The sequence below is a fragment of the Hemiscyllium ocellatum genome, chromosome 2 (genome assembly GCF_020745735.1).
Source record: "Hemiscyllium ocellatum isolate sHemOce1 chromosome 2, sHemOce1.pat.X.cur, whole genome shotgun sequence".
NCBI classification, from domain to species: Eukaryota; Metazoa; Chordata; class Chondrichthyes; order Orectolobiformes; family Hemiscylliidae; genus Hemiscyllium; species Hemiscyllium ocellatum.
In genome coordinates, this window is record NC_083402.1 from 41,196,112 (window position 1) to 41,215,731 (window position 19,620).

A 19,620-nucleotide genomic window follows, 5' to 3' on the forward strand; every position below is an offset into this window, starting at 1 on the left:
CAGGAGAGAATTAGAATAGACAAGTCTGAAGCTAAGAAAAACAGATGAGATTTTAGCAGATGAGCTGAGATCAAGGCAGTTAGGTGAGGTCATGGAAGTAAAAATAAGACATCATAGATAAACGAGAGAAGTAGTTATTTTCAGGGCCAAGTACAATACCCAGATTGCAAACAAAAAGTCGAGTTCAGCTTCAGAAGCCAAGCAGTTGGGAATTAGGTTCAAAGGCAATTCACATGGTGCTTGAATCTTATTTACTTGTCCATTACACAGCAATACAAACATGTAAAATTTATAATTCTATCCAGAAAACTTTAATGACTTCTCAAAATATTGTCCAGTAACATACCTGCAGGCAGCCTCTTGTACTCGTTTATTGCTGTCCAAGATACGCTTCAGCAGCTCAGTCATTAATGGCTTCAAATAAGTATCTGGGGGCTGACTTACTACCCAATGTGCATAGCGGCTGAGTGTCCAACAGGTTATAGAACGCACAAGTGCTTTTTTATCAGAGAGGCACTGAATAAGATGAGGGATAAGCTCAGGCAAGAAAGGGATCATACCCTGCATACAGCCTATAAGAAAATTGGGGAAAATTCATTGATCATTTTACCAAATTAAAATCCACGTTCAATAAGTGTGAAGAAAAGTACTGTATTTTCTTGCCAATATGTTAACCATCTCTAGTGCTCCCAACCTACAATACACCATATTATGCAACATCGCAGCAGTTATTTTCCTTTGAATACTGTCCCTTGGTGCAGAACAAGCTTAATCTTCACTCAGCAAACAAGAATTCAGAAACAATCAAGAATTGCAGCAGAAAACCTGGACTCCTATCAATCAAATTTTAATCTTATATAAAATGACTGCATCACATTCTAATTTTAAAAATTCATCAGCTGAATTAATACTTCTCTAGCAAGATGGGGATGCTATAATTTGACTGAAACATTAATTATTCCAAGGCAAGGGCTCAATTTTAATTGCAGGATGAGTCACGAAGCGATGCATGCACCAATTTTAGTTCTTGCTCATCAAACTAAAGCTAGCAAATAACACAACTTTTCTTCCCTTCATTATGATTTTTTTTACGTTACATCAAACAAACAACAAAATAGCTTAACTGCAGCTCAATCTCAAATCGAAAATACAGCAAGGAAATAATATTTCCCCCAGAAGTGGTGAGGGTTACTCTCACACACTAATTTCTCTTTATTCATGGAAAGGTATCTCAAAATCCATCTAAAATTCATGCCTATGTAGAAGCAGCTGTTCATAATCGATGTATTCAAAGTTATGACTGCAACGTTAATGGGCTTTTACTAAAAATGTATGCACCCAATTAAATTTACATACATTAAATCAATAATAAGATTCCATGTTTCAATGTTATGGATGATTTTTTTTTTAAAAACCAAATGTAAATTAATATTTCCAGAATACAATCTTGAACCCACCTTCAGCAATAGCTCCAAGCACTAGAATTCCAGATTCCTTCACCACCCAATCTGGGTGAAACAGCAGCTCTTTCAGGAGCGGCAGCACGTGAGGCAACAATTCATCCCGGAAAACATTAGCTAGCACATCCAATGCAGCAGCAGAACACTTTCCTAAAGAATAATTTATGCTACATTTATTATGCCTTATTTAGAACTTAAGAGTATGTAAAAGTAGACCCTTAAATTGGACCTCAACTTCTACAGACAAATAAAAATTATTGTAGGAACAGTGCAGTGTCTTTACAAGCAGAGTCAATCAAGCTAGCTCGCCATTTAAACCCGACAAAGGATGAACAGAACCTTCCTTATGGGATGTGAGTATCACTGGCTGGGCCAGCATTGCCTGTACATTCCAAACTACCCAGGGGAAGGTTGTCTCCTTGAATTGTTTCAGCTCTTGGAGTGTAAGTATGCCCTTAGTGCTGTTAAGAAGGGACTTCTTTGGATGTAATGATGTGATATGAGGTCAAGCCATAAGAGAAATATATAAAATGTGAAAAACTTTAATAAGGATTTGAAGAGTTTGATCAGACACAACTATGAGTGTTACTTTTTAATTATACAGACCAAAAGCTTAATGGATGGAAGTTTGAGTTTAATGTTTCAAGAATTTTACTGATTTCGTGAAACTGATAGAATATGTGATCATAAAAGAAAAATATTCAATGGATAATATTAGTTCTTTTTTGGACTCAAGAGAATAGTTATGTCAATTACTACTACATAATGGAGATGACAGCATATCTTCTGGATATTATTCAACCACCTTTGAAAAAGAGAAAAATTACGCAAACACTGTTCAGGAACTGAGGTCTATTAAAATTGAACTTTTCATATCATGCCTTACAAACATATGCTGTAACACAGTACTATTATTAGAAATTTTGATACATTGCTTCACAAGTTTCCTTTCAGCAAAGCTTCAACACTGCTATCCAGTTTTGCAGTCCTATTCCCAGAAGCATGCTTTCGTCTGGCTCCCCTATAATCCTCATGTCCTGTTCTGTCATGAACTCCCCTTTAAGAAACACTATTAAAATTCCTAAGTTGACAGACTCTGTGGAATTTTAATGGCCAGCTCTTTGATGCAGATAGTATGACGACATTAAATTTTGTTCACAAAGCAGCCATTGATTTTATTCCCAAAGCGTTGTACAGATGCTTTCTGTAACAAAGACTCAGTTCAAAATAAGTATTAATGTTAAACTAGACAAAAACAAAATTTTCCAAAACCTAAATTCCAGCTCATTGGACACGTGATGTACAATTAATTTATAAAGTGCATCAAATTCTACTTGTTTTTAAAATTACTTGAACAGAATAAGGCTGGGGCACTTTGTTGGAGATAGTGTTTTCATTTAATATTCCACATCAGTGATCAGTATACTGCAATGGTAAGGTGCTTATAGTACCGCCCCAGCTTCAACCATTCCTTGCAAACATTTGCCACGGCAAATGAGTGCACACAGATAATTGACATTACATCCCTGAATTAAAAATGGTCTTGGAAATTACACTTTTTATTTAAAAAGCAGGGTTAAATTTGATATTCATAAGGGATGCCGAACAGGAAAGCAAATCAATTTAATAAGTAACATTTTTCATTTGAACATACTTAAATTCCAATCAGAAATCGTATCATCATCATCGAGATCATCATCGTCCTCCTCTTCTTCACCGATTCCATCTTCTTCATGCTGCTGAGCAACAGTTCGGGATCGGTGAAAGCGAGGTTTAATGTCTTGTTCATTATCAGGAACAGCTTCGTCTTCCTCAACATCACCCTGAAGAAAATTTAGTAGATCATTGTTCTTTACTTTTAACCATTAAAAACATAATTTTCTCACAGCACCAGGCTGCTTGCAAAATGGTTTTATTTATTCACAGGATGTGGGCATCATGGGGGACAGAGATGTCTGAGAGGGGAAGTGAGGGAGAAATGCTGTGAGTGGAGGATGGATAAAGGCACATGGTAGCAGAAACTGCACGGATACACACAAGCCCCAATGTTTGGCTGATAACGGCACACAGTTTGTGTAGCCTTGTGGTAGAGGTAACAGATTTGAAAAGTAGTCAGTCAAGTCCAATTGAGTTGTTGCAGTGCATCTCAGAGATACTGCCACTCTGCATCAGTAATGGAGTTGGTTGGTGTTGTTAGAACAGAACGCATCCAGGCAAGTGGAAAAGCACAGCCGGTCAGGCAGCACCCAAGGAGCTGGAGAGTCGGCATTTTGAGCATAGCCTCTTCATCAGGTATGTGGGGTGGTCCAAGAGAGATAAATGGAAGGGGGCTGGGAGGAAGGTAGTTGGCAATGTGATAGGTAGATGAGGGGGGGAGGGGGGGTGATGGTGATAGATTGGAGCAGTGGGTGGAGCAGATAAGTAGGAAAGAAGATGGATTGGCAGAACAGTTGACAGTTCAAGAGAGCAGTGCAGAGTTGGAGGGTTGGATCTGGCATTGGGGGGAGGGGGGGGGGAGAAGAGGGACAGAGACAGAGGAGCAAACTGGCGAAGTCAACATTGATCCCATGTGGTTGTAGGGACCCAAGGCAGACGATGAGACGTTCTTCCTCCAGCCTAGAATCTGGTGCTGGAGGTGGTCCAGGATTTGCATGTCCTTGGCGGAGTGGGAGAGGGAGTTGAAGTGTTTGGCCACAGGGCAGTGGGTTTGTTCCGTGAGTGTGTGCCAGAGATGTTCTCTGAAATGTTCCACAAGTTGTTGTTCTGTCTCTCCAATATACAGGAGACCACATTGGGAGTAATGGACACAGTAGAGGATGTGTGTGGAGGTGCAGGAAAATCTGTTGGATGTGGAAGGATCCTTTGGGGCCTTGGATGGAAGTGAGCAGGGAGGTGTGGGCACAGAAGATGCCAGTGGGGTGCATGGATCTAATAAGGGAGTTGCAGAGGAAATGATCTTTGTGGAATGCAGAGAGGAGTAGAGATGGAAATATATCTCTGGTGGTGGAATCCATTTGTAAGTGGCGGAGGGTGATGTGTTGAATCCAGAGATTGGTGGGTGGAAGGTAAGGACTTTGGGGGGGGTGGGGGGAAACGGTTTTGTCCTTGGTACAATCAGAGGGGTGGGGTTCAAGCGTGGAGGTGCGGGAAGTGGAGGAGATGCGCAGGAGAGCATCTTTGACCATGTGGGACGAGAAATTGGGGTTTTTGACGAAGGATGCTACCTGGGATGTTCTATGGTAGAATTGGTCCTCTTGGGAGTAGATGCCATGGAAGTGAAAGTTTCGGCTTGTTCCTTGAACTTGGCAAATAGGTTTTGATTTGTCAGGAGGTGAGTTACCTCTGACCTCAAATTTGTCTTGTAGCTACTATATTTATGTGACCAGCCAAATTCAGTTTATGGTCAGTTACCTTCAGGATTTTGAAAGTGGGTTCACTGTCAGTTATGCAATTGAATGTCAAGATATAGTTTGATTCCTTCCTGTTGGAAACTGACATTTTCTGGAAATTGCATGGCATGAGTGTTATTCACCACTTATCAGCCTAAGTCTGAACGCTGTCCAGGTTTTGCTGCTAATGGAAGTGGATTACTTCATATGAATACATTTTGCTGAGCTTCAAAATTACTGAGCTTAGATATAAACAATATAACTCACCTTAAGAAGAATAATATCAATCTCTGAATATTTCATCCCATTCACAAGGACAGGTATTAATCTGAAATAAAATTTTCTCAAGTCAAGGTTTTTTTAAAAAATGTATGCAGTTAAGCATGATTAAATATTTACTGCAATTATTCATTCAAATGATATCAAGTTGCTATAAATTTTGTAGCACACAATAACAGATATTTGAAACCTGTGTACCAGGATGGATAAGTTAGTTATTCAAGTCTAACAAAGCTTTTCTACTACTGATAAGTACGCAAACTCTGTTCCTACACTATTAGTTTTGCTCACATGAACACGATTCACTGACCTTCAAAATTGGATGCCTTGAATAACAACTAAATTGAAAGATTACGAATTCCTCTAGCACAGTAATAATGCCCCAGATATTTTGTGTATTATTTTGTAAAACTGATAGTCAACAGCAAAGACATAACTTGTTGAATAACTGTGAAAAACCCACTCTGTTTTCATGAGATTTGATGAGTTCTATTTGGCAAATATTGCTGGCATGATGGACTCACTTATCTAGAGATAAACTTTTATCTGTGACTCTCTCCAAACAGTAGCACGCCTAACAGCTAACAAACCAAAGAGAGAAGCCATCTCAATTTAAACAGCTTACCAAAATAAAATGTAGTCAGCCATCTTATGCATATCTACAGCATCTATCAGGTACCTAGAGTCAAATAAAATTTGCACCAGCAGTAAACATTGTGACAAATATCACTAAGCATACTGTTGGAATTTGGAGTCTATTTAAAACAAACTTTTCTACTGCTTTCTGTAGTTGCACAAGATCCCATGTAATAACTGCTACAGCAGTTACTTCCTTCTTCCAAACAATTTCTAATCAACGAGTACAAAAGGGAGGTGACAAAAATTCCACCCATGCCACTATATTCCATAAGCTGACATCAAATAATTGTTTGGTGCCAAAACTACCCTAGTATCAATAGTGTTTAAGAAAATAAAGCTTTATTCCATAAAGAATGAAAACCATCATCCAGATGAAAGTGAGCAAAGCAACGAATGTTTTTCTAACAACGTGAGTAGCTACCCCATGTTCACTGATGAAAGGATTTGGATAAGTTATTGACAACATGTAAACTGCCAGCCTTAAAAATAAGGAACACCAATGAATTCTCAGTCAGAGGGCAGTTCTCTTTTGGAAAGGTGTCTTCTTCAAATGAAAGATGGCAGAAGAGATTGGGGGAAGACCCAGGGAATAATTCCCTGATATGTCAGCTAGAGAGCAGGATGCTGCCTTCACATCTTTGTTGAGTTTGACAACTTCCTGTTCAACTTCTGGTATCAGTGAAACATCCTCAATTGTGACAATATTTATATGTTCTATCTAATTAACTGGTCAGCATATCTAAACAAAATGACTGACTGCCTGGGCAACTGTAGCCCTGAACTCCCAAATACTAAGAATATGAGAGAGAGACATAAATAGAGCAACATAGAATGAATAGGTTGGACAAAAATTGTGACATGTATTGACCTGGTCAAGATTAATTGTCAGGAAGAAAAGGGAGCAGTGTGAAATGCACACAGAAAGTAGCAAAAACATTATAACACAATAGGTTATTGTCACGAGAAACAATAATGTTGTACTTTAACAAGATGCAGCTAGAAACTGACTAGTCAATACACATTAAAAAAAACGGTTTCTGTATGCATAAAAAAGGCTTTTTCCTGCTCTTTAGTAACCCACCACACAATACTTGCATGCTGTCTCTTCCCAGGCTCCAAATGTTGTAAGGCAGTCAGGGTACCATCAACCCCAAATAAATTGCATGGCATGGCATGGCATCCAGACTGGTCAGGCACCTGAAGCATGCTTTCAACATTGTAACTGCATGCAGATTTGATTTCTTTGGGTGGTAGAGTTCACCATTATTTTAGCAATGGCCTGACAAACTGGACAGGTCTCAATAGCTTTGCCTGAACATCAAAATTTTCATTGTTCCACTCAGAAAAGTCAGTATTAATAATTCCAGTATTAAACAATGAGAATCGGACAGCTACCAAAAAAGAACAAATGTTATTTATAAGAGAAATATGGCTTCTTGAACTCTTAAGAGAATCCTGGAATTTCTGTTCATTGGCAGTACAGTGCCTGTGGTTGCAAGTAAAGCTAAAGCAAGTTGCTGAAACGTTTGTGAAGTCTGTATCTCTGTGTCAAGTCAAGAGAGAAATACCTCAACCTCCACATTCTTACAAAGTCAGCCATAAATCTAGACTTGTAACTCTGGAGGTGATGCAAAAACTGACCAACGGACAGATGGACAATGAACAGATATGGTCAGCTTTGAAGCAGCATTTAACTACACAAAACTATGTAATAGCATTGAAAAAGATTTTGGAAAAGCATCAAAGCAAGCCAAGTTTAAAGATGATGTGTCATGAAGAACAAACAGAACCTCCAAAGTACTTTAAGAGTATTAACAAACTGTGCAGAGAGTATGTTTAAAAACTATATGTTGAGCCACAAGAGACAAGTACAAAATAAAAACCAAAAGTATGTAGTGTCTAGCCTTAGTATGGATAACCTTGAAGTTCTAAGGACCTAAAATTAAATGCATTTTAAAAATCAGGGTGTTGAGAGTTTGAATATATTACATACCATTTTTTCTTAACTAATTTTATTGACGAAAATAATTAAGCTAGTCACACAAAGTACCTATACAGGATGGAAGGCTTTAGATAATTCAGGATTCTGACACCATTATATAAACAGCAACTTGACTGCTGTATTTCACACTTAAAGCTTTTCTTTAAGGAGCAACTCTGCCCTCAAGTCATTAAGGTTTAAAAATCCAGATAGTGATCATCAAGAAAAGGCAATTCATGAAGGAAGCCATACACCAGGCTGTAAGGAATCAAAACGTATTTCAGAGATTGCACAAGAACATGGATTAATGGATACTCAGTATAGTTGGTTCTGATATAACACAACAGATCAATTCTAATGTGATCTCGTGTTAAGAAAATCGCGCAATAGCCATGCCATTTAAACTAATGCACCTGGAATCATGTTATAGCCAATTCAGTTAAGGAAAGTTCGCATCCTGTGAATAACAGTCCAAATTCTTCAATCACTTTAAAGCCGATTCTCGAAACACGCGTTATAGCAGAACCTACTGTCCTGAATATGGATAACAGCAGCACGGTTGGTGCAACAATCATGAGCAGTGCTGCTGCATAGCAAGTAAATCACAACTAACAGAAGAGAATGGACAAGATGAAATGAATTTGGAAGAGAAAAAGACAAAGGATAGAAGGAAACAAAGATGGAAGAAACCACAAATCCACCTGTCTGCATTTCACAGCATTTGTCATTTCCACACTCAAATTTTTAGAAATAGCCTTCTCAGCACACCTCCAATACACTGGTTCACATTTTCTAACCTTTTAATTTTTTTTCTCACCACTGCCTTTGGTCTACTGGAAATATAAGTAGTTTATCAGTTCATTCTGAAACTGATAGCCATGTCGTGTAATTTGTATTTTGCAGCAATCCTATATTCATACAGAATCTCACCACCATATTTTTTTTCACTGCAAACTGTGAGCGCGCCAATTTCTAAGCAAAATTGGACCTTTTGAAGAAAGTGTTTTAATAAATGGAGGATATTAAATTAATAATTCCAAAGGAATAAGTGATTTCCATCTGGGTTTCATAACTGAATGTTTCGGATATGACTAGCAGCCAAATCCATCATGTTCAATATCGACTGCAGTTTCAGATGAGCTGCAGCTGGCATGTCACTTAGTTATGCAGTCTACAGCAAAATCACCTTTTACACAGCTGTAGGAATTAGCATATTACAGTGTAAGTGCTGCCCACATATTGCTGACAGGTATTATGTGACAGGATTTCTGATACCTTACAATTCTAAAGTCACAGACCAGCCTAGACTTTTTCTTCTTTTTCTTCACTCTATCCTCAAAATAGTTGCCCTGTTGAAGAACAATTACATAAATGCTACCAGTGTCAGCTAACCTCTAATTCTTGTTAGCTTATTAATCACTTGGCATTTAAATTATGACATTACAACAGACTTGCTGAATGTGAAGCATGCTGAACTAAATAAAAGGATATCGCATACTAAATGACCTTCCCAAACTCTATCTGGTATTAATTCAGAGCAGGTACGTGCAGCAAAGGGATAAAATATCATTCTCAACAGCCAATAAGTAGGTTCATTTACAATATTTTACTGAAAAGAAAAATTTGGTCAGTGTGCTTAGTCAGTTTAAAAGTAATTTGTTGCCCGTAGAAACTTGGCTATAATGTCCAATTCTCATTGTTTTTAAAAACTACATAAAAGATTACTACAATAAAGTTCCCATTTCAATTGAACGTTTTAATATTTCCTATTTGTTTGAAGAGATAATTGCCCAAGTAGTCAGTAATTTCAGCTACCAGATTGCCAACTTTACTAAAAAAAAAGTTACATTTTAGATGCTGAGTGGCAACAGAAAATGCTTTGTTAAAATTACCACATTTAAAATTAATCTTCTTACAGTGAAAGATAGTTACTCACAGAGACATGTGTCCAGAAAGTACATCCTTGCAAATGGGCTGTTCAGCCAATGTTAGCCAAAACTCGCAAGCTTCCAGTGCTACATTTTCATCTTGATCCTGTGTCCTCTGCAACATGTACTACAGCAGAGTAACGTCATGATGAGTAATCAGCAGCTGTTCACATTTAATTGTTTAAAATATGAATTACATAAAATAGCATATGCCTTTGAAAGGAACAATTCTACCTAGCACAAATTAAAATAAACAGAATTGTCAAGATACCTCCAGGTAATTGACTAATTGAGCATCAGTGCTTATACCCTAACAGTATGTTTCCATTTTAAAGTTGAAAATATTGCTAAAACAAACCAGAAATCAGTTGGTGGAACGACATCAGAACAAGATTAAATTTAAAGCAAAAGTAACATGGGAAAACAAAGTTTGTCACTGATTTGAGAAAGTTTTTTCAAAAGTCTGTGCAATCCCAAGAAAAATTTCTACTTATAAAGCACATTACAAAACCATATGACATATGGAAATGAGAATTCATAACATTTAATTCAGAAAAGAGGCAGTTGTGAAAAAAAAACCAAGCTGAGAGCACTTTAGTATAGTTTTCACCTCAACAATGTTGTGCATCTGAGGGAGCAAGCGATCCATTCTAACTTCAAGCAGCATAACAAGTGCACGACATACATTTTTCCGTACTTCAGATTCCTCATCTCCAGCCAATGCAAACAAGTTCTGAGAGAAAAATTGAGTATTTAGAATTGTATAAATTTAGACACTGCATTACTGCAAGGCACTGCCCATTTTTCTGTATGAGATTTATGTGCAATGAATTTAAGAGTCCAGATGTCAGGATCAAGAGTGAAACTGCATTCAACGGTCAGAATTCAATACACCTGATGAATACATATAGACTGCAAATACTGCCAGTATGTGCCATAAACCAACAGCACATATTACACTGGTAAGCAGTACAACCTGAATTTAAAGTTTCATTATTTGATGAATATCCAGCATACAAGTTCCTAAATGTTCATACAATAACTGACATGGGTAACTTACAATGTTGCCTTTTCAAAGAATAAGAGCTTTGAAATTTTGTGCCTTCTCAATGGCAGGCCACGAAATTGCTTTTGAGATCAATTTGGGGGGGGGGTGTGGCCTGAGAATGCGATAGGTAGATGCAGATGGGGGAAGAGGTGATGGCAGATAGTTAGGAAGGAAGGTGCATAGGTAGTACAGGTCAAAATGGTGGTGCCAAGTTGGAAGATTGGATTTGGGATAAAGTGGCGGCAAGGGAAATGAGGAAACTGGTGAAAACAATATTGATCCTTTGGTGATTGGAGGGTCCCAAGGGGGAACAGGAGGTGTTCTTCCTCCAGGCGCCAGGTGGCAAGGGTTTGGCGATGCAGGTGGCCCAGGACCTGCATATTCTTGAGCGAGTGGGAGGAGGAGGTAAAGTGTTCAGCCATGGGGCAGTGGGGTTGTTTCACGCAGGTGTCTCAGAGATGTTATCTGAAGCATTCCGCAAGTAGGTGTCCTGTCTCACCAACAAGCACCCGCATGGGCCCCAGCTGTGCGTGTCTCTGTCGGGTACGTGGAACAGTCCATCTTCCGCAGCCACATTGGCACTATTCCCCACCTTTTCCTCTGCTACATCATGATTGTATCGGAGCCACCTTATGATCCGATGAGGAGGTTGAACAGTTCATGAACTTCACTAACAGGTTCCACCCTGACCTTAAGTTCACCTGGCCATCTCGTAAACCTCGCTCTCCAACCTGGACTTCTCCATCTCCGTTAACGGTGACCGACTCAATATGGACATCTATTCCAAACTCAGACTCTCACAGCTACCTGGACTCCACCTTCTCCCACCCTCCTTCCTGTAAAATCACGGTCTCTTATTCCCAGTCCAACCTCCACTGCATCTGCTCCTGGGAAGACCAATTCCACCACATAACTTACCAGATGGGATCCTCCTTCGACAACTGCAATTTCCCCACCCAAGTGGTGGATGACACCCTCCAGTGCATTTCCTCCACTCCCCACCTCCTCCAATACCGCCACCAATCCACCTTCCACTCCTGGCACCTTCCCCTGCCACAGCAAGAATTGCAATACATGCAACCTTACCTCCTCCCAAGGTCCCAAAGGAGCTGTCCACACCCAACAGATTTACCTGCACTTCCACACACGTCATTTATTGTATCCATTGCTCCTGATACGGTCTCCTCTACATCGGAGAAACTGGATGCCTGCTTGCGGAACGCTTCAGAGAACATCTCCTGGAAACGCTCAAAAGAACCCCACTGCCCCATGGCCGAACACCAATTCCCGCTCTCACTCACCCAAGGACTTGCAGGTCCTGGGCCTCCTCGATCACCAAACCTAACGCCTCATCTTCTACTTTGGGACCCTCCAACCACATGGGGTCAATGTGAATTTCACCAGTTTCATAAGTTCTCCTCCCCACCAATCTTAACACAGATCCAACCTCTCAAAACTCTGTAGCACCCTCTTGACCTGTCCATCTTCCTTCCCATCTATCCATTCCAGCCTCCTATCCGAGCTATCACCTTCACCTCCCATCACATTCTTAGCTATCTTGCCCCCCAGCCCCCCATTTATTTCTCAGCCCCCTTGGTCCACAAGCCTCATTTCTAATGAAGCGCTTATGCCAGAAATGTCTAAAATTAGGATCACAGTCTCAGGATATTGGGGGGGGGGGTAGACTCCTCCAAACCCCTACTGTCCTGCCTTGGAACTATATCGCCGTTCCTTCACTGTCACTGGGTCAAAAATTCTGGAATTCCCTCCCTAACGACGTTATGGATCAACCCACAACAGGTGGACTGCAGCGGTTCAAGAAGGTAGCTTCTCAAGTGCAAATAGGGATGGGCAATAAATGCGAGCCAGCCAGCAACACCTGGATCGTACAAATGCAAAAAAAAATTTAAAAAGGGGAGACAGAAGTAGAGGACAGAGGAGGAGGAATGACTTATACAGCAGACAAGTGTACTCTAACACCAACAGGTGACCACAAGTACAACTCTATTATTAATGATCAACGAGACATCTCAGAGACACTGCAAGGGACTGCAAGTCAATATTTCAAATTGCAAAAAAATTCCCTCAAAGAGATGAACAAATTATATGTTGAGTATAATAACTAACAGTCAGTGTTGGTAAGAGATTAGCATTTTGAAAACTTATCACCATGGGTTGCGAAGAATGGGCAAGTCTTAATCTCACACATCTTTTCAACAGAACTTGAATCACAATCTTGAGCCCATGCAGCCACTTATAAAAATACAGGTTCGTAAAACATGGAAAACTGAAGCTGTCTTATTAATGCATTTATAGTACCTTGGCTAAGAGAATACGTCAATTTATACATGAAATATGTCTAAAAACATAATTTGAGCTAGAAACATGGAGTCTTATACTTTCAACAACCAAGATTTACAGTAATTGTGAGGCACCATGTCTCAAGTTTATGCTGAATGAATAAGTATAGTTCACTTTTTACTACAGAAAATCACAGGATTGAATTCTGTAATTTTTAAGCTTTGTCTTAACTTAAGTTTAGTCTAATTATATTACATAGCTACAAGACTTCCATTAAAACACCACATGTCCTAGGTTATAAAAACACTATTCAAATAATAAAAGGTTAATTGTAAATATTACAACTTGAACATGGAGTACCAAATCAACTGTTTTAAGGAAAAATGACACATTCAATTTCAACTGTTAATGATGGTTCCATCAGTGGTTTGATCAACATTCCTTGCACTGTTAATTTGAAAAGTTTTCTGGTCAGTAATTCTATAATATCACTGCAGTTCAGAAATAAAAATATGATGTATTGAGAAGTTAATAACTGTGATGATTTAAGTCTTAAAAGTCATTTACTAAAATACACAAGTAAACATACCTCAATAAAAGAATCAATATGCAACATCAAAGCTTGAGTTCGACTGATGATGAACTGGTTCACACAAGCAACAGCATGAGACCTAAAAGCATTACAATATGTTTCTATGAGAAAACATTATTTCAAAATCAGTTATGTCTATCACATTCAACTTTCCTGTTGTAATCTAATGTGAATGATTTGCAAAATTATTTTGAACCAATCATTCTTCAAACAAAATCCTTTACATTTTCAAACTGAAATACAGATTGTTGCAAAAAGTAAAAATTCAACTGTCTTCAAATGTAGCACTTCCCTCAGACATCAACAGTCCTACAGCCATTGAACACGGAAATGGACCTTTCGTTTCAACTCGTCCATGCCAACCAGATTTCCCAAACCAAACTAGCCCCATTTGTCTTCATTTGGCCCAAATCCCTCTAAACTTTTCTTATTCATGTACCTGTCTAAATATCTGTTAAATGTTGTAAATGTACCTCTATCTACCTCTTCCTCTGTGAAAAAGTTGTCCCATCAGGTCACTTAAATATTTCCTCTGTCACCTTAAAACTATATTGAACTCCCATACCCTTGCTGGTCTGGAATCACAGCAGACTAAAATGTGCAGAATTGAATTCAACACTCAAGTCTGCAAGACAACCATATTTTGTATATTCTGATGCGAAATCAGTTTGGGATGAAATAAGGAATAGCAAAAGAAAAAAAAGTCATGGGTGAGAGTCATCTGTGGATCCCTGAAGAATCGTGCCACTGTAGGACAAAATTTAAATTGGGAAATAATGGAGGTGCATAAGAAGGGCTCGTAAAATTATCATGAGTGATTTTGTCCAGTAAATATGTAGTTTAAATTGGATGAGCACTGGTAACATGCAAGATGACTATACAATTAATCAGGAATTGCTTCCTAAGAGCAGTACATTGCACACCCTACCCAGGATCAGGCTGGTTTAGATCTTGTATTGTGCAAGAAGGTGGATTTAATAAGATATCTAGTTAAGGATCCCCTAGGAAGTTGTGATAATACCAAGGTAGAATTTCAAACAGTTTGATAGAGCAAACCAGGTCTCAAACCGGTGTCCTCAGTTTATATCAGGGCAATTGCAGAGGTATGAAAAAAGAATTGCCGACCATAACGTCCAAAGAGTCTGTTTTGCCATTCATGGCTGATGTGATAAGCCTCAACTCCTCTTTCCAGCTTTATCCCCATAAACCACGATTCCCTTGATGATTAGAACATCTTTCTACCTCAGCCTTGAATATACTTAATGATCCAACCTCAATAACCTGACATTGTAAAGAAATTGCACAGATTCACTAATCTCCAAGAAAAGTATTCCTCCTCAGCTGTCTTAAATGTGCGACCCCTTTGGTCCGAATTATACCCTCTGGTACTAAACATCCCACAAGCGGAAACAACCTGTTTACATCGACCCTGTTAAGTCACTGAAGAAACTTGTATGTTTCAATAAGGTCACCTTTTATTCTTCTAAACTTCAAAGAGTACAAGCCCAAACTTTCTCTGGATTGCCTCCAATGCCAGTACACTTTCCTACAATAAGATAAGCTAAACTGTTCACTCCAGTTGTGGTCTGAATAGTTTTAGCAAGTCCCCTCTACTTTTATAGTCCGCTTCCTTTGAAATAAAGGGCCAATATCCCATTTGCCTTCGGTTATCTGTTGAACCTGATGGGAGCTTTTTGTGATTCATGCATTAGAACACCCAAATCACTCCACTTTGCAGCTTTCTCAATTTGAATAATATTCAGCTTCCCTATTCTTCCTGCCAAAGTGCATATTTTCACACATTATATTCCATTTGTCAAGGTTTGCCCATGTGCTTAACTAGTCTACACGTTTCTACAGATTGAAAGTCATCCTGACTACTTGCCTTCTCAACTATTTGTGTACTGCTCTCAGGAAGCAATCCCTGATTAATTGTATATTCATCAGGCAATAGTACATTCACTCCCCTTGTCCATGTTATATTTATACATTGCAAATAATTGTAGCCTGAGTACTGATCCCTGTGGCACTCATGAGTTACAGGTTATCTTAAAGTGCCCCCTTTATCCCAACACTGTCTTCTATTAGAAAGCCAATCCTCTATCCATGGAAATGTATTACTGGGCTCTTATCTTACTGAGTAGTCTTGAGTGTAGTGCTTTATTAAATTACTTTAGAAAATTTAAATATATTACATCTGCTTGTATCCCCATTAGCTACCTTGCTTGTTACCTCTCAAAAGAATGGCAACAGATCTGTCAGGCCTGATTTTCCTTCAGGAAGCCATTCTGACACTGCTAGATTACATGTTTCTAAATGCTCTATTATTACACCCTTTTTAATTGATTAGAAGAATATTTCCAATGTCAGACTTAAGCTAAGTGATATATAGTTTGCTTTATTGGTCGTCCTCCCCTTTTGAAGAAGGGCGTTATATTTCCAATCCTCTGGGACTTTGCCAAAATATAGGGTTTCATCAAAAATCATCAATACACCCATGATATCTGCAGCTACTTCCTTTAAAGTTCTAGAATGCAATCCATCAGGTCTAGAAGATTTAGCAGCATTTATCCCCAGCAGATTCCCCAGTAATTATTCTCTAGTTAATTCTTCCTTCTCCCAAGCCCCCCAAAGCAGACTGGGGGAACAGGCCAAGGGGAAGATCAGCAGATGAGCTGTGCCAGATATTTCATGCTCAAACTTTTATTCAAGTTAAAAGACTAAGAAAGATGACCTCCTTTAGTTTAAAAAAAAAAGGGGGTCAAGAGAGCATTCAATCAAAACTGAAAGCCGAGAAAGAGGTTAAAACACATTCAGTTACATATTCAAGGGAATCTCAAGCAAGAAAATAAAAATCTGGATTTCAGAAGATACATTTGATCACAACATTTTTTGAAGGGTATGGTCAAACTTGAATGTTGCTGCATGCACAAACATTTTGGATGTAAAATGACTGCTGCACAGTGTCATGTGCACCTAAATCTTGACTAAATAAATCCAATTTTTTCCTGTTATTTAATAAGCATTCATAATCACTTTTCCTTAAAGAAATGCCCACAAAAACACACATACTATGTATTTAAGAAACAAGTTATTGGATTTTTTGAGGTCCTAATTATGTGGTAGTAGTCGTCAGAAGCCTTGACCTACTAGGGACATGTTCATCTCAAAACACTCGTTTTAGCTTCTTGGCCAACTGTCCCAATACTTCCTCCAATTATGCTTCTCACCTTTATGTGATATGCCTAGACTTAGCCTAATTGCCATTTAAGAATAGGACAATCTTTCAAGATTAGCAGAGAAATTTCACCGGAAAGAAGGTATGCTTATAAAAGTGCCAGGAAAAATTAATAAGCGGCTGCAATGAAAGTAGGAATGTTAATTGAAATACATGAAAATGTTTAAATAAACACAAAGATCAGATTATTTGAATTACACGAATTATAAGCAGCTCGAATATCAAAATCATATGAAAATGAACAGAAATTGAACTTGCCTAATCTTAGAACTGCTGTGTTTAAAAAATTGCAGAAATTTCGGAATCATGACATTGAGAGGTCTATCCAAAATGTCACTGTCTAAAATCTCAGCAGAGTCTTCACATATCTTCTGAAGAGCACCAAAGGCACCCTGATAAATGGAGAAAATACAACAAATCAATTCCAAAATTCAACACAAATATTAATTAGGCTCTATTAGTCAATCAACTTCGACAGCATTTTTGATTGTGATAATTTAATGACATCCATACAATATAATCTACTAATAACAATGTATAATGCTAGCAGCTGCACTAGCTGTATAAGGATACAAAGAATAAGAACTGATGACTCACTACATAAAAGCTAAGAAAGCATAATACCCAAAAGTGAACATACACCTGCACTGTAATGTCTACCTGTTAGATTAAAAATTAGATATGCCTCCAACTTCTATCCTCTAATCATTTTAAACTCTACAACAGTGTTACCATGTTATTTAGCAGTTCAAGCAGGTAGACTTTAAGCGATGCTCACCTAACAATGCAATGCAAGCACAAATTCCTTTCAAAGTGATGGAAAGAAAATCATGAGTTGTGTAATTATGAAAGCTGTGTACCAAGACGGCATTCTAACTGTTTGGATTTTATGTTCACTAGTAGAATTGTGGTTGCTAAGGGAACATTGATATAGCATATGACTGAAGGAGGTACAGCTGTTAGGACAAACATGAAGGTATATTCATATATAGTGAGGAAGCAGCCTTACAGCTACAATGCCAGTTTGAATTTCCTGTTTTTAATTAACCCTACTAATGCTTTTTAAAAAAAAACTGGCATCAAGGAAGTCAAACCATGCATTTTAAAATCGCCACCAGAGATCTATTTTATAACACACTCTACCAGTGCGTGAGAAACCACGTCTCACTAACTTGATAGAATTTTCTGAAGTAGGAACGAAGAGAATGGATGACAGCAGAGTGGTGGATGCGATCTATATGGATTTCAGTAAGGCATTTGACATGGTTCCTCATGGGAGACTGGTTAGCAAGGTTAAATCAAATGGAATCCTAGGAGAACTAGCCATTTGGATATAGAACTGGCTCGAAGGTAGAAGACAGGGGGTGGTGGCAGAGGTTGCTTTTCAGACTGGAGTCTTGTGACCAGTGGTGTGCTACAAAGATTGGTGCTGGGTCCATTGCCTTTCATCATTTTATATAAATGATTTGGATGCAAGAATAAGAGGTACAGTTGGTAAGTTTGCAGAATTGGAGGTATAGTGGACAGTGAAGAAGGTTACCTCAAATTACAACGGAATTTTGATCAGATAGGCCAACAGGCAGAGGAGTGGCAGATGGGAGTTTAATTTCGATAAATGCAAAGTACTGCATTTTGGAAAGGCAAATCAGGACAGGATTTATACAATTCTGGTCTCCTTCCTATTGGAAGGATGTTGTGAAACTTGAAAGGGTTCAGAAAAGATTTACAAGCACGTTGCCAGGGTTGGACGATTTGAGCTATGGAGAGAGACTGAATAGGCTGGGGCTGTTTTCCCTTGAACCTTGGAGGTGACCGTAGAGGTTTATATAATCATGAAGGGCATAGATAGGATAAAATAGACAAGATCTTTACCCTGAGGTGGGGGAGTCCAAGACTATATGTTTAAGGTCAGAGGAGTAAGATTTACAAGGGACTTGAGAGGCAACTTTTTCACATACAGGATGGTGTATATGGATCGAGCTGCCAGAGGAAGTGGAGGAGGCTGGTACAATGACAACATTTAAAAGACAACTGGATGGGTAGATGAATAGAAAGGATTTTGAGAGATATGGGCCAAGTGCTGGCAAAGGGACTAGATTAATTTAGGATATCTGGTCAGCATGGGTCTGTTAATCTTGCTGTACATCTCTGTAACTCTATGATTCTGCATCACATGCCATATGGCACTGCATCTCTGTCTGATATAATTTCCACCACTACAAGCAGGCCTTCATGATCCGCAACAACACCCTGAGCAATGTTGTGTGTGTATTTAGAAACAAAGCAGAAAGCAAATAAGGCCACACAGCAGTAACAAACACTGGATTTGATTTTATCTCACACAGTAATTAATGTATTCAAATAATATTAACTATTTAAAAACTGTAAAGATAAAAATCTCAACCCCAAGATCTAGTCACACCAGATCTATTGAAACTTTTGAACTGATACTGACGGAAGAAATTTTTAACATTCGAAACATCTATTCCTAACAAATTTCTTAAGAATTTTGTCAGTATTAATGAATAGAATCTTAATTTTGAAGAGCACTTAGAAACAAGTTATCAAATAACACTTTTTGTTGCACAATTACTTTTACAGTGTTAAAGGTTGAACACTTTGAAACAAATTGATTAAAGATTCATTGACTTCAACTTACAATAAAGACTTCAATTTCAAAAGTGGCTTAAACTTGCACAAAAGCTTTGGTTCAGCAGGCAGATTTGGTTTGAAAGTACTGAAAGTAACCCAAGGTTACAGAGAAA

The 19,620-nt window shown here is 38.5% G+C and overlaps 1 protein-coding gene across 2 annotated transcripts in view; it reads right to left on the minus strand.

Moving 5' to 3' along the window:
• The window catches only part of tnpo1 (transportin 1), a 131,328-nt gene that overhangs the window by 44,626 nt on the left and 67,082 nt on the right, over window positions 1-19,620 (minus strand). For both annotated transcript variants that reach the window (XM_060836187.1, XM_060836196.1), the window contains exons 6-13: window positions 17,114-17,247; window positions 13,615-13,696; window positions 10,287-10,409; window positions 9,685-9,803; window positions 5,117-5,177; window positions 3,115-3,283; window positions 1,458-1,610; window positions 347-572 (exon numbers count right to left, since the gene is read on the minus strand). In XM_060836187.1, coding sequence (XP_060692170.1) covers window positions 347-572; window positions 1,458-1,610; window positions 3,115-3,283; window positions 5,117-5,177; window positions 9,685-9,803; window positions 10,287-10,409; window positions 13,615-13,696; window positions 17,114-17,247 — 1,067 coding nt within the window. The remainder of the gene's footprint in view (window positions 1-346; window positions 573-1,457; window positions 1,611-3,114; window positions 3,284-5,116; window positions 5,178-9,684; window positions 9,804-10,286; window positions 10,410-13,614; window positions 13,697-17,113; window positions 17,248-19,620) is intronic.